The following is a 14958-nucleotide window of genomic DNA, read 5'->3' as shown; positions in this document are numbered from 1 at the left end:
GCAAACATAGTTTGCTGCAGCTCCGCACACTCAGAGCATACACAGGAATACAACTAATTTGCTACGTCTACTTGCACACAGGCAGATGAAATATAGAGATAAAAAGTGCCCACTTGAATGGCAAAGCATATTTCGCTCCTCCCTTTTGGTTCGAGATGGGAATATCGGCCGAGTACCTATATTGTGAGTTTCTGAGGAGAATGCAAGGTGTGTGCATTGAACTCTGTAGAGAATTGAACCCGCCTTGGGAGAATGTACGAAGAATGAGAGAGCGAAAGACACGAAAGGTACAACGCATGTCGCGCAACAGGGAATGAACCGCTCTTTTTCCGTTCGTTCGATTCAGTTCGCTCTTCCTTTGCGAGCCGCTGAGACACTGAACCGTTCAAAAGATCCGGTTTACTAAAATGAGTGATTTGGATCGGATCCGTTTACTATAATGAGCCGTTTTGCCCATCTATAACGTTAACCATGTCTTACGGCAATACTGCACGTCAATTCAAAATCCAAAATTTTGCACATGGTATTTTTGATACATGATTTCAAAATCTTTAGGCGCATTCTTCGGATTTTTTTTTTAAATTTTAATATAATTTAAAAGTTAAATGACATGTAAGAGTTTTGCCTTCATATTCGACGAGGGGTCATAATTTCAGTAAGTAATGATAATATTACCGAAAATTGTTTACATGAGTTCTACCAATTCTACCAATTCCTCTGACATTTTAACAACTGCTTCCAATCCATGTATTCACGGAGAAGAATTTATGTATGTTGAGATTAATATCCCATTGATTACTTTTACTTACGCACAAATAATTATTTCGAAAGAAAAACTATTCACTTCAACACCAAGTTTACCATCAAATTAAATTGACACACTTCATTGATTCTGCTTTCCACTTGTGCTTATTTCAATCATAATCTTACTAACTACCAATATCCGAAAACATTTACATCTTTTGACTTCAAGTCATGCACACGAATCTACTCACTGCTAACTTGAGAGAAATAGTGTAAGTGACAAGATAACCGACACTCACGCAGGAGACCATGTATCAAGTCTACACTGAGAAATATTTTTACCTAATTTTTTAGTTTACTTTACCCAAAATTAAGTATATCGATTATAGTTTCAACCCAAAATCTCTCGGTTTTCTCTTTCTCCCACACGAATGTTGTCAAAAATAGAGAGAGCTGCATCTACCCAATGGGGGTACTTTGGCCCAATAAGCCGAATTTGGGTAAATGCCACTTTTCTTATGTTTGGGTCGAAAGAACTCAATTTTGCGTTAAATCAACCCAAAATTGAGTATATTTTTCTAATGGAATTAAAGCCAAACTAACTAGTGGGGACCATGGAAATTTAGCCAAAATTGAGTTATTGGGCTCAACTACGGAATTGCGTTGAAACAACCCAAAATTGAGTTGAATTCCGTCTCCGTGTAGGTTTGCACTTTGTTTTAATTTTTCCATTCGTTTTTTAAGTCGATAAAGCAGCTATGAATCTTTTTGGATATGTTGATAAAGCAGAGCAAACTGCTGCGTAAACATTGCAAAATATTGTATACTCAACTATAGTTGCTTTGAGTCAACTAAAATATAGTTTAATTTTGACGTTTGACGATTGTAAATTCAATAAAAAATATAGTTGCTAACAATTATACAGTATAGTTATTTTAAACAATATATTGTGAAATCAACAATATTTATTGTTATCTCTAAAACAACCTAAAAATATAGTTATTTCGACCGGACAAATGATTACGAACACTATATTTTGTTCTCCGTGTTTTCTTGATTTTTTTTTATTTTTATAATGAGCTGCAGCTCCATCTGAATCCATCATTTCGCCTCCATCCGAACGTGGAGCCTGATCACTAAGCGGCATGGCTCAAAAATATGCATCGTTTCACAAAGCTGATGACTATATCCCATAGCACGTATGTTTTCGATCATTGTTGGTGACAAGTTTCGTAACTGGCTACGCCTAGATTGTATATACAACATCTCGAAATTTTAATGCGCGATAAATCTTGTTGATCCATCTTTGTGAAAAGAAGACAAATGACTTAAATAAAATGAAAAGAGTTTTATTGACATCAAGCTTAAATAGTTATCTGCATAGGTAGAACGACAATTGTAAGTTAAATACCTTTCTTCCTATACACTAACACGGTGGTTGTTGAGTAACTCAGGTCGTTAACGGACATTTTAGGTAGATAACAGTACAAACATGTTCATTATTTCCTATTCATCTGGCGTGTAACGCAGGTTTAGTAAGTTTTTTTTCACAAAACTTTTTCTAGAAGAGAATTTAATGGGGTATGGATAAGGTTGTTACTTTTCAATGTTTGCAATACTGTTGTGATATCTTTCAAACCATAAAAAAACATGATTTTCTCATAGACAGAGGCGAAGTCCATTGATTGCCTTCATTTAAAAAACATAATCACTGTATCAAGGGGCCCAGATTGCCGTAGCGGTAAACGCGCAGCTATTCAGCATGACCATGCTGAGGGTTGTGCTCATAAGAACACTAATCTGAGAAGCAGGATTTGTCCCAGTTGGGACGTAACGCCAGAAAGAAGAAGAAGAAGAATCACTGTATAATTCCATTTTTTAACTATTCTCAATAAAAATACAATCTAGTTTCTGATTCAAACTCATTTATCACTTGAAAACACGATCATATTTGACGGTTTAGAACAAATTTCAGTTTTGGACTTGAAAAAATCGTTGTTAGAAAAAAAAAATTCTCTTAAATATGCCCAATGTGCAATGTATGGACGACTTTTAGTAAACTTAATTGCGAAACTTTTTGCCTAATAACGATCAAAATCTGAAATGGCCGTTTTTTTTAATCGACTTTAAAGTTTTGAATCATTTTTTTTTTTTCAGTGTAGAAAATGTTTTTTATTTTTTCAATATTTTTCTCTAAAACTTCAGGGAATTTCACGACAGTCCTCCATACAACACTTTTTTGTAGATCTTACCGTTTTCGAGTCATAAGGGTTTATAAAAAAAAGTAAAAATAACTTTGACCCTTTCCCAATGTTAGTCTAGATCAGTTTTGAAAAAACCAAGTATGTAAAGTACAGTCAACTTTCGTTCGTTGCACTAAACCCGTGGCCCGATTAGTGAAAGACTTTCACTAATCGGGCTAAGATTTGAGCTGTCAAAACACCGATTACAATAGAAATTCAGGGCTACCAACATTAACAAATTGCGGTTTATGTCAGAAAGTGACACTTGCCTTCGTTTTAGGTGGGCTATAGCCCACTTAACGGGAGCCCAATTAAAACGAAGTGCAATTAAACGTAGTGCAACGAACGAAATTCGACTGTATCTTAGTTTCACAGTCTTCACACCCAGAAAGATTCATTGAATTCTGAAGGGGTGCTGCCAATCGCTTTGTCGAGTTGGCGTGAAATACGTCAATAGACATTTAGATCATTATTTCCATTTTTATATTATTTTTCTACGAACTCCCTTTTGAGTCTCGAAAATATAACCAGTGCTGGAAAAGTTCGCATCTCGAAGCAGCTCACGAGTGTGTACCAACGCATAACAAACATCACAGACTCGGGAACTGGCTAGGTGTGAGTAAGTCCGCACCCGGCTGCTCGGGAACATGTCAAAGAAGTAGCAAAGCTCGGGAGCGTTTACTCGCGAGTAACCGAGCAAGGTGTGATTTATTATGGTTTTGACAGACAAATTAATTGTATAACCATCATATCGACAGCAAACTACAGTCGAATTTCGTTCGTTGCACTACGTTTAATTGCACTTCGTTTTAATTGGGCTCCCGTTAAGTGGGCTATAGCCCACCTAAAACGAAGGCAAGTGTCACTTTCTGACATAAACCGCAATTTGTTAATGTTGGTAGCCCTGAATTTCTATTGTAATCGGTGTTTTGACAGCTCAAATCTTAGCCCGATTAGTGAAAGTCTTTCACTAATCGGGCCACAGGTTTAGTGCAACGAACGAAAGTTGACTGTACTAGTTTGTAGTCAAAAGCCCTTGAAAACCATAAATATCGGAGGGGAAACAGCATTTTTCCCAAAAGCACAATATGACTCTGAACAGCTCCGAACAGGTTCGCGAATCACTTTTAGCTTCAGTTACTCGGGAGCCGACAGATGCGAGTAAACCAGCGCTCTGACGCTTGGGAGCGTTTGGTTTTGTTTTTGTTCCAGTTCAGAAGAAATGTTCGTCACTTTCCATCACTGGTGCTATTTGTAGAAAGGATTGGTCATTCCCTTGAATTCGATGCTTCAAATGGATGCATTGAGCTGTTATATAATATAACAGCTCAATGCATCCATTTGAAGCATCGAATTCAAGGGAATGACCAATCCTTTCTACAAATAGCACAACAATTAAATCATTTCCAGGTTTCCTATCTTATTTTAACGCATTGATTGATGACGCATTTCCCATTTCCAAACCGATTTCATTTCGCAGGTTTCAAGCCGGCAAAATCTACACATACATCGGCGAAGTATGCATTTCCATGAATCCGTATCGCGAGATGAACATTTACGGTCCGGAGCAAGTCAGCCGCTACAAAGGGCGGGAACTATTCGAAAATATGCCGCACATATTTGCCATCGCCGATGCCGCTTACCGGGTGCACAAACAAAGAAATCAGGACACCTGCATAATGATTTCCGGCGAATCCGGAGCGGGCAAAACAGAAGCCTCAAAAATTATTATGAAATACATCGCCGCCGTCACGAACCAGGGCCAGCAGAACGACATCGAAAGGTAAGTGGGATGCGTTCAGCGAAGTTTTTGAATTCTCAGAAATTATTGAATATAGAGTTGCTGCTTAAGAAACGGAAGGAAATTTTGAATGTGTCTGTAAAGAATTTAGCAACAATTTTTATTCACGCCAGACCAACGGGTTCCATAAAAAAAGAACAGGTGAAACGAGCTCACCACTTTTGTTCCAAACCAGGGATTGGGTGCGACTCAAATCTCTTTCGGTGCTACACGCGCTGCTGCGAGATAGCACCCAAAATTCGAAAGAGACGTGCAGGAGTATTTTTCTCTGGACTGCACCCTGGCTGTGCTGACTCGCAATGTGCTTTGGGATGCATAGTATCGAGTTGTCTCATTTTCACTCTTTGCGTTTCGTACACGCGTAAACAAATTCACTTGAATTCATTTCATTAATATGTGACTGTCAAAACTCTTAAACACGTTGAACATAATTCGTCATCACCTTATGTTTCTGACTTAACCAAATATGTCAAGATCCATAACAATAAGATTTTGCAAAGCACTTATTAAGCTTGTCCGCTTTCAAAGCATATTTTGTTGAAAATATTCTAGAGTGGATTTTGTGCTTTCACGAAAGAGACTGAAAGAGTAGAGATTGTGCTTTGCTTTGTCTCGCACAAAAACAAATTGTCTCCTGCGCCTTGCTTTGAGTTTACTCGCGAAGAATGGTAGACGCACAATCAATTTCTGAGTGGCACGCATGTTTTTGGCATTGCACTGAGTTTTCAGACATTCCCTGTTCCAAACTCCAAACAGTATACTGCTTCGCGACTAAAAATGGGTTAACCAACGTGCGAAGTTCGATTTTTGACAAACTTCGCCGCTTCGCGAGTCGCTTCGCTATAGTGCGCATCTATGCCCTTCACCGTGTGCATTATGCGCACTATTGAGAATCGAGTTGCGACGCTGCGAAGCTGGTTAAAAATCAAACTTCGCACGTTGGTCAACCCATTTTTCAACGCGAAGCAGTATAACGATTTCAAATCTTAGAATAAATATTAAAACGATTCTATTATTTTTCACAATCTTACATCTCAATTTGTCCAAATTGACTTTTGTGTCTACGACCTTCAGGTTTTTTTCAAAACACCGTCGGCTGGTTAAGCCGTAATAGACATGACAACCCTAGTTGAGTAAAATTGAGCGGCGATCTCTCTATCGCAAAAGGGGTCGATATGACGAGATACGACCACGTCGAAAGCCGGACCCATACTAACCATCTCATTGAGCCAACGTTGGCTAATGAGTAGTGTGGCACAAACAAGGCAACAGTAGGAAGCCGTATTTATACTACAAATATGTCAAATGCAAGCTTCCAATCCATTTTATGTAGAGGGTCTTGTCCCGGGAATCCCGGGACAAAAATCCCGGGAAATCCCAGAACGCAAAAAATCCCGAACCCCGGGATATTTTCGAAAATCCCGGGATTTCCCGAAAATGAATGTTGAACTACAAGATACTGTAGTATAATTTTCAAATAATGGCACAAAACAAGCGGCATGTTTTTTTTAAGCAGTGCAAGAATTTATTTATTGCATTTAGCTTTGTCAATAAGAGTTTTTAAGGTACATAAGGTCACTTATGTTTAAACTTGTGTTTCTCTGGTATGTTTGTTACGTAATTTTCAATAAACTATAACAGGTTTCTCTACGGTTTTTTTCCATTTGTAAACAATTGATTTAGTGGTTAATTCACACTAAACACACTACGGTGAATTTCACCGTAATCTCAACAGCTGAATTTTTCGGAATTTAACGGATTTTTAACCGAATACTGTAAAAATTTACCGTACTCCGTTAATTTATTTCACCAAACTGTTCAGCTGTTGAGATTTCACAGGAATCCGTAAAATAATTTAAGTGTGTTTTTTTTATCTTTCCGTAACCGTTTTAATTTGCCCGGTGTTCTTTACACTTTTTGTGGTCTAACATGTCTTAACGTGGCTCTAAACGCCTAACGTGGCTGTTATGCCAATAATTTTAAAAGCATGCTGATTCCAACAAGATAAATAAGTTACATAATCATGAGAGTAGATTTTGAAAGATTTCTTGGTAAAATTTGAGAATGATTGGTATCATCTTTACCTTTTGTATCACGATTGATTTTGGTTTCAAATTAACTTTAATAAATGGCATTTGACTTCGACTGCAGATATGTGAAAAATTGACAAATTTAATCTATGATAGCATTGTTCTTTCCTATAAGAATTCAACTTAACCTCCAAAAACAGGTTCGGTTATTACGAAACTACTCTATAAAACTAAACATTGCTTCAAAACCCGCTTCGACTGTTCTAGAGTCGTTTTGGAAGCATTTGATTTTTATCCCGGGATCCCGGGAAATCCCGGGATTCTTTAAAATAAAATCCCGAATCCCGGGATTTTTTCTAGTCCAGGAAACAAGACCCTCTAATTTTATGTGTAAAAATATCAAAACTGAGCTATAACCATTGTTTCGCTTTGAAAATCCCGTTGGTCAATGTAGGCCAACAGAACCAGTTTCGGCCAGAGGATTATCTTCGGTTCCTAAATTGGCCAATCGCATTGATTTCTCATGAGAGTGGCCAAATTAGGAGTGCCCTGGCCAAATTAGGTCTATGGGAGTTAAAATTATAATGAATAAGAATTATTTTTCCTAAATTTTGAATCAATTTGGACGAGTAAATGAATATAGCTATATTATGTGAATGTGATCTACTGAACACAAAAAGTTTCATGTTGATTGGCTATGTAAAACGGTGCATAATCCCTTCTGGCTACAACTGGCGTATGGCCAAAACCGGTGCTTCTACCCTACACCTTAGGAATGAAAATATAAAAATTTGTTGATAATCCCGTGAAGAAATTTGTGAGATTTTCTTAAAAAAAACTATTTACTGTTTAAAGTTTAAATTTAGTGTACGATTATATGTGATGCTTGAAACTCAAAACAAACCTGTACTGTAATACGTTAATCAATTGCTGCCTACTTTCAGGGTGAAAAACGTCCTCATCCAGAGCAACGCCATCCTGGAGTGTTTCGGCAACGCCAAAACCAATCGCAACGACAACAGCAGTCGCTTCGGCAAGTACATGGACATCGAGTTCGACTACAAGGGCGATCCGATGGGGGGCATCATCACAAACTACCTGCTGGAAAAATCGCGGGTCATACAGCAGCACCCGGGCGAACGGAACTTCCACTGCTTCTATCAGGTATGTTGCAATAAGGAAGTTCAAACTTTAAACATCTCCCATATATTCATTAATTTAAATTTTAGAATTAAGGATTATATAATTGATGGAGCTCTTGATACAAAATTGGGCCATTTAATGACGATTTAAGATTGTATCATGTTATATAAGTATTTTTTAATCTTTTCCATTACTGTTATGTCTGTAGAATGCAATGAAATAGAAAAAAAAGGTTTTTGGCCTATTTTGTTCTCTAATGTGTTTTAAAATAATAATAATCGATATTTTCGATAATAAGGTTTTCTATTAAAATTAATTGCACCTAAATCTAACACTCCAAACACCACTACCACCACAAGCTACTCATTTAAAATACGATTCAATTGATTCCACTTGATTGACTTAGCAAGGGATGCAATATCAGCACAGGTGTACGATAAACTTCAACTGATTCGTAAACTGATAGCATTTATATAATCCACTTATGGCAACTGATCTATTCTGAATGGGATCAGTACATTTCAATTATATATAGGCATTTACCAACCAGTTTTCTGTTCATTCAAAACTAGGAGCTTTTCCTTCTTTTTCTGGTATAACGTCCCAACTTGAACAGAAACTGCTTCTCAGCTTAGTGTACTCACTTCCACAGTTATTAGATTAGAGTTTTCTTCTTCAAATTTGCCTTTTCTGCATTTGTATATAATGTGACAGGTACGTTGATAGTGTGCCCATAGAAGCCAACAAAATGTATACCCAAAAAACATCATGGAACTACCGGGAATCGAACCCAGACACCGTCATCATGGCATTTCTTCATAGTCGCGAACGTCTAGTGGTAACGTTCGCGACTATGAAGAAATGCCATGATGACGGTGTCTGGGTTCGATTCCCGGTAGATTCCATTTAAATTTAGTATATTGCCCTAAATATATGTGATTAAGTCTATCATCATACATTTTCAATAAGCTATAACATAAGTTATATATTAAGAGTAGTATTTGTTCGTTTGATTTTGTTGTTGGCTTTGGTCGAGCGATAGAATAGGGATCACAGTTTTTCAATGTGCAATGCGGTGATCGATTAATATTGCGAATTTGGTAAGGTGAATCGTATCATCGACCTTATCTTATCCTTGCCTTTCCACAAAGCCAATATATTTCCATGACAACTGTGGAGATGCAGATATACTCGGTCTCTTGTAACAATAGTTGTCTAACAAACATCAGGAAAGGATTACTGTCAGGTACAGTCCGTACCGTTATTGACTTACGATTTTTAAACTTTGATCTCTCGATTTGTGCACATTGGGATGGTTAGCTTAACCCAAGTGTTTCAAAATAGAATTTGTGATAAAAGGTTGAAGGATAAAAGGTCGAAGGACAAAAGGTCAAATCAACATAAGGTCGAATGAACAAAAAGTCGAATGGACAAAAGTTTAAATGGACAAAAGGTCGAATGGACGAAACATGGAATGGACAAAAGGTCGAATGGACAAAAAGGTTGTCGGAGGAACGTTCATTTGGGCAAAAATTTCAGGAGGGTAAACTCAAAAAGGGGGTAAGTCAAGCGCTTTTCATAAGATTAGAACTGCTGTAAATAACAAGTCAGTCCCATCTGCTTTTTCGTCAAAATTGAGTTGAGTTCAGTTTTCTACATATCTTTTAATGCTCTTTTAGCTACACTAATGAGATAATACGATTTGTTCGGAAAAAAAATAGAATAAAACTGCAAGTAAAATTGTCTCATATTGAAAAGTAATCGCATATCAGTCCCACTACAGATTTCCGCTCCGTGTAACGCAAAAATGAATCGTGTTTTGTTCATCTTTATATCATACTCGGAAAGAACAAATTGTAAAATTTTTATTAAGATTTGAATATTTTGTACTCCTCTGTGATTTTTAAACATTTGTATGGAAAACGAGTTTGGAAACTTCACAGCCCATTTTCTCAATGCCATCTTTTTACAGATGGGACTTTCGGTTCACGACAGAGAAATGCACTTGATTTTACCGTGGTTGTAGTCAAATATCAGTATCCATTACTGGTGGATGGTACTTTGAACATAGTAATTTGTTCTGAATTTCCATGGTAGTTTTGAGAATGGGCATAGTCAGCTAAATACTAGTTTTTACCACAGTATTGTTCACGTGTATACAAATTATAGAAAATTGTCAAAAAGCATTAAGGTATGACCCTGAAAAAATGTCAAATCTGCAATGAAAAACAGCAAAGTGCAGCCGATGTTTAAAAGAAGGACACATCTCTGATAAAACTATTTAAAATTGGAACGTCAATTATCTTCTTTACATTATAACTTAAAAGAACAGCCGATGTTTAAAGAAGGACAAATCTCTGCTAAACCAATCACTTCAATATACAACTAAAATTGCACAGCTAATGTTTAAACACAAGATAAGCCTCTGTGAAAAATTTATCCAATAGAAAGCTAACAATCACTTCCAAAATATAACTCAACATAACACCCGATTTAGAAAATTATCTTTTGTTTGGAAAATATCGGCCTAAATGCTGATCATCCCTCAAAATGATATCTTTAGAGAACAGCTAACGTTTAAGAGAAGGGAAAATTTCAGATGCAAGTTGTCAAATCAAGAAATCTTCATTCCAAACCATAACTCTCTTAAACAATGCAAGTTATGAAAATTTGTGGTAACAAAGTTAGCAATCGGTTTAGATAAAAATGAGTCAAACCCACAATTCAAATCCAAAAGGCCATAAATAGTAAGTTTTTTTAAGGCTATATTAAAACGAAGTCAAGCTTCGAATTTTCGATTGCACAGATCTAGAGAACCTGACAACCGTTCGCGTTGAAAATCTTATCGAATGGTTGCTTGCTAATTAAAACCAATTGATCAAATTTTCTGGTCAGTGCGCTGGTTGGTTCTCTGCTCTTTAAAAACGGCGCATGGAAAACTTATTGTATAATCTTTATATGATGAAAATGTTGTACTTTTGAAATTTTGATTATGTCTCAATCCGCTCCCTACTTTGTCTATGAAATAAATATGTTTGTCCATTTAAACTAAAATGAGTCTTTTGTCCTGTCGATTTGTGTCCATTCGACCTTTTGTCAATACAACCTTCTGTCTATTAGACCATTTGTCAATTCGACCTTTTATCCATTCAACCTTTTGTCAATTCGACGGTTTATCAATTCCACCTTTTGTCCAATCGACCTTTTGTTCATTGAATCTGTTGTCCATTCGACCTTTCGTTCTTTGACCTTTTGTCAATCAACCTTCTGTCCTTCGACCTGTTGTCCTACAACCTACAAACTATGCTTCCGACAAAGAAAAACAAAGAAAATTTGCTGTAATATGCCAATCAATTGGTCAAAAGAACCCAGTGACAATTTAAAAACAAATGAAAATGGAATTGCCAATTTTCAATCTAATTTCTCTGTTCCAAACTTCATCCTACACTTGTCTTGAGTACTAACACAATCAGAAGCATTACTTCTAATGGTCAAAATGTCGAAAGGACAAAACTTCGAAAGACTGCTTTCGTCGTTTTGTCCTTTCGGTGTTTTGTCCTTTCGGCGTTTTGGCTGTTCGAAGTTTTGGCTTTTCGACGTTTTGTCCCTTTTGATGATTTGGGATTCGACGTTTTGTCTTATAACAAAGTGTTAACAAATAACATTTTTTTTGGTGTCCAAAGGACCAAATCATGTATCTCTAGCAAGGATTGAATCCTGAGAAACATGAGGAAATCTCTCATTCATCGCTCTCTGTAACAATCATGATTTGCAGCACATTGTGAGAGCCCGTTTATTGTATACTGCTATAGCTACGATGAGATTGGGGGATGGCAGTGCTTGATGAAACCCCTCTGAACAAGCTCCAAATCTGGGGGACACTATTGATATCGGATGTTCGGGAATTTTTTATCGTGCCAGAAAAGTAAAACAGCTACCCGCAATGGTATACAAGCGAGAAAATGTATTTTATTATCGTTTTCTTTTTGTGGCTCCACTTCACTGCTTCTATTTATCAAGCTTGCTACAACTTGCGATACATTGCGATCATGGACCGATACAGATGGGATGTTTTTCTTCGCTTGCTTTGATCGTGCTTCAAAATCAATTAAGAACGAGTTCTGCAATGCCTGGTCTCTAGTAAGCTGGGGGTTGCTAAATCTAATGCCGCTTTCAGAAACCCAGTAAACACAAACTCGTATACGATAGCGCATAAGAGTACAAATGTGGAGGCGATATACGTACATGCGCCATAAGGCTGCATGCAATATGTACGTATATCGCCTAAACATATGTACACTTATACCATATTATAAACGATGATGTGTTTACTGGGAATGTTCTAGTGCGACACAATTCTCAGCCACAGATAGCTAAAGTTATGTGTAATCTGTTTTATCAATATTAACATGAAATTTAAACGACGATTTCTCAAACTTTTTACTGTATCAATGCACCAAACATACAGAATAGGACTTAAACTTTTATGTAAGATGTACTGCAAATAAAAGCATAACAACACCTTTTTTCATTACAACATTCTTGTTTTATTATATACTTTACCATGTATACACAAATTTACACACTTTGTTTGAAAATGATGTGGAAAAATATGAAGCAAGTGTAGTCCCATATTGAAAAATAAAGGCATAACAGTCTCTATATGAACTTTGAACCCCAATAGCAGCTGCAAAACTAGATTTATGTTCAAGTTTATAATTTTTACTGATCAATAGTAGCTAAATGAGTAATCTGTGTGGTTGTGCTTAATGAATGTGGCATCCGCAAATGCACTAGAAAATTATGAACTTTTGTATGAAAAGGAAAACTTTATAATTTGAGCGTCATTTTTTCAATTCTTACTTTTTCCATATGGGACAGTTATGTCTTTATGGGCAGTGTAGTTTGGTTTCAATTTTCACTTTGTTGATAAGTATTGTTGAACGTATAAAGTTTGAATTCTGTGGTAAATAAATTTCCATACAAGCTGTTGAACTTACATGCAAGTTGACAAATTTGATTTTCAACAACCAATATCGTAAAAACTAAACGTGCTATGATATTTTTGAAAACGGCAAAGGATTCTGCAATCCTAATTTAAGTAAATAGCGGTATTTTGGTGATTGACACAAAAAAAATCCGCAGTATAACCTTGTCATGAATCACTCCATGATATCAATCACGAGAATTTTCTCAGGTGATTGTTTGTGAAAAGTACCCAATGAATTATCCAAACGTTATTCCAGAGTTACCTCTAAAAACATCTTGAAGAGTTCATTCAAGATTTCCACCTGAGATTCTTTTAGAATCAACACCAGCAACTACTTTAGTAGTAGATTTTAGAAACGATAAATTCCTCAGAAATTTCTCTTAGAAGTCCTTGTTAGGTTTGCTTCTTCCAGACATTTAATAAAAATCCAATTGGAAGATTTTTACATAAACTTTTACAAAATTCCTTGAAAGTTTGCTGAAATTGCTTGTGAAGTGACATTTTATGAAATCTGAGAATAAATATTTTGAGAAATTAGCATCTCTGGATTTTAACAAACAGAGTAATTTAGATGTTATTTATTCAGCAAAATGGGTACACAATAATATTTGATTTTAGCTAACAGTGATTATAGAAAAGGTGACCGGACAAGTTACGGTTCAGACCTACACTGACTCATTGTCAAGCCAATGATAGACCGTACGATCATCATACTTGAGATGATCGAGTTGTCGTGTTACAGGATCTATTTCTAATATATCCTTAAAGAAATTCCAGATGAAGCTATTGGAAAATTTTCTGATGACAATTCTTTTGATTCGATGACGAGTAGTGTGTGATCCTTTGACCGTGACGCTTGCTCCTGCGGGGGCGGGTGAAGCAAACATGTTATGCGCGCAGTGCAGTGAAAAAGTGTATAGTATTTGGCGGTAAGCTCAGTGTGGCGACGGAAAAAAAGAGCATTACATCCAGGTAAAATTGTTCATTATTATTATTTACTCACCTATTACCATATGAAACTAAATACGTGCCAGGGTCGAAAATTTAATTTTCGATTCGGGAAGTGTAAAAACATTTCATATATCCATTTGATATCTGGGTGTTTTTATGCGGGGCTTACTGTATATGAAAATGACCTCAGAATGTGTGTGTATTTACTGCCATTCTTGAAATGGGTCGTTGGAATTTCAGTAGAGCTATCACCTTTCATCTCCCGGGTTAAAATTGTCTGCAGATATAAAGATATCGAAGGGTATCAAATATACATGCATACAATTTTCTTCCATAAAAGCACTGCCGGTCAGTGGGAGATGGATTGTATACACACACACACACACACACACACACACACACACACACACACACACACACACACACACACACAATTCTTTTGATTCGATGACAATTCCCTGGAAAAAAATCTGATCATGTTCTTATGATCTGTTTTCTATACTGTTGTCAATGCCAAACAACTTTATACAGGAAAACAAGTACGATGATGAGTCTTATTGGCTCATGTACCGATATTGTCTAACCATCTCTAAAATAAAAAAAAATCCGGAATTCCTATTTCGGGATGAAATTGATCACTTATCAATACGATTATTGTTAGTCTCGAAAACTTCTCTACTTACTTAATTTGAGCTCCCTGAATCCGAAAATGCTTTCTAAATTTTTAACTAATCAATATTTATGGGAATATTGAATAATTAACCCTTCAGTCGTCGCGCGGTCAGAACCACCACACTGATGCTGTGTACGATAAGCGAGGTTTTTTCATCACTGTTGTACAAAATACAAATGTAGGCAACTTCCTGAGGAATTTTCAAACAACTAACATAAATTCAATTATTTGAACAAAATGAGCAATATGGTACGAATTTAGATTATAAAATCTATTCGCGGGATATATGTTAAGCAAACTCACAAGCTTTCAGAATGACACCATGTGCAAAACCTTGTATAGAACTAGAAGTTTATGGTTGTCTTCTAATAAACGCCCGAGCA

General features: G+C 36.4%; 1 protein-coding gene across 8 annotated transcripts in view; it reads left to right on the top strand.

The window, feature by feature from the left end:
* The window catches only part of LOC5576572 (myosin-IA), an 84099-nt gene that overhangs the window by 53226 nt on the left and 15915 nt on the right, over positions 1–14958 (top strand). For all 8 annotated transcript variants that reach the window (XM_021845423.1, XM_021845420.1, XM_021845417.1 and 5 more), the window contains exons 3-4: positions 4468–4770; positions 7763–7982. In XM_021845423.1, the coding sequence (XP_021701115.1) occupies positions 4468–4770; positions 7763–7982 (523 nt within the window). The remainder of the gene's footprint in view (positions 1–4467; positions 4771–7762; positions 7983–14958) is intronic.

This window comes from Aedes aegypti, chromosome 2, assembly GCF_002204515.2.
Source record: "Aedes aegypti strain LVP_AGWG chromosome 2, AaegL5.0 Primary Assembly, whole genome shotgun sequence".
In the NCBI taxonomy this organism is placed as follows: Eukaryota; Metazoa; Arthropoda; class Insecta; order Diptera; family Culicidae; genus Aedes; species Aedes aegypti.
Note: the sequence above shows the minus strand (reverse complement) of the source record. Positions and strands in the feature narration are given on the sequence as shown.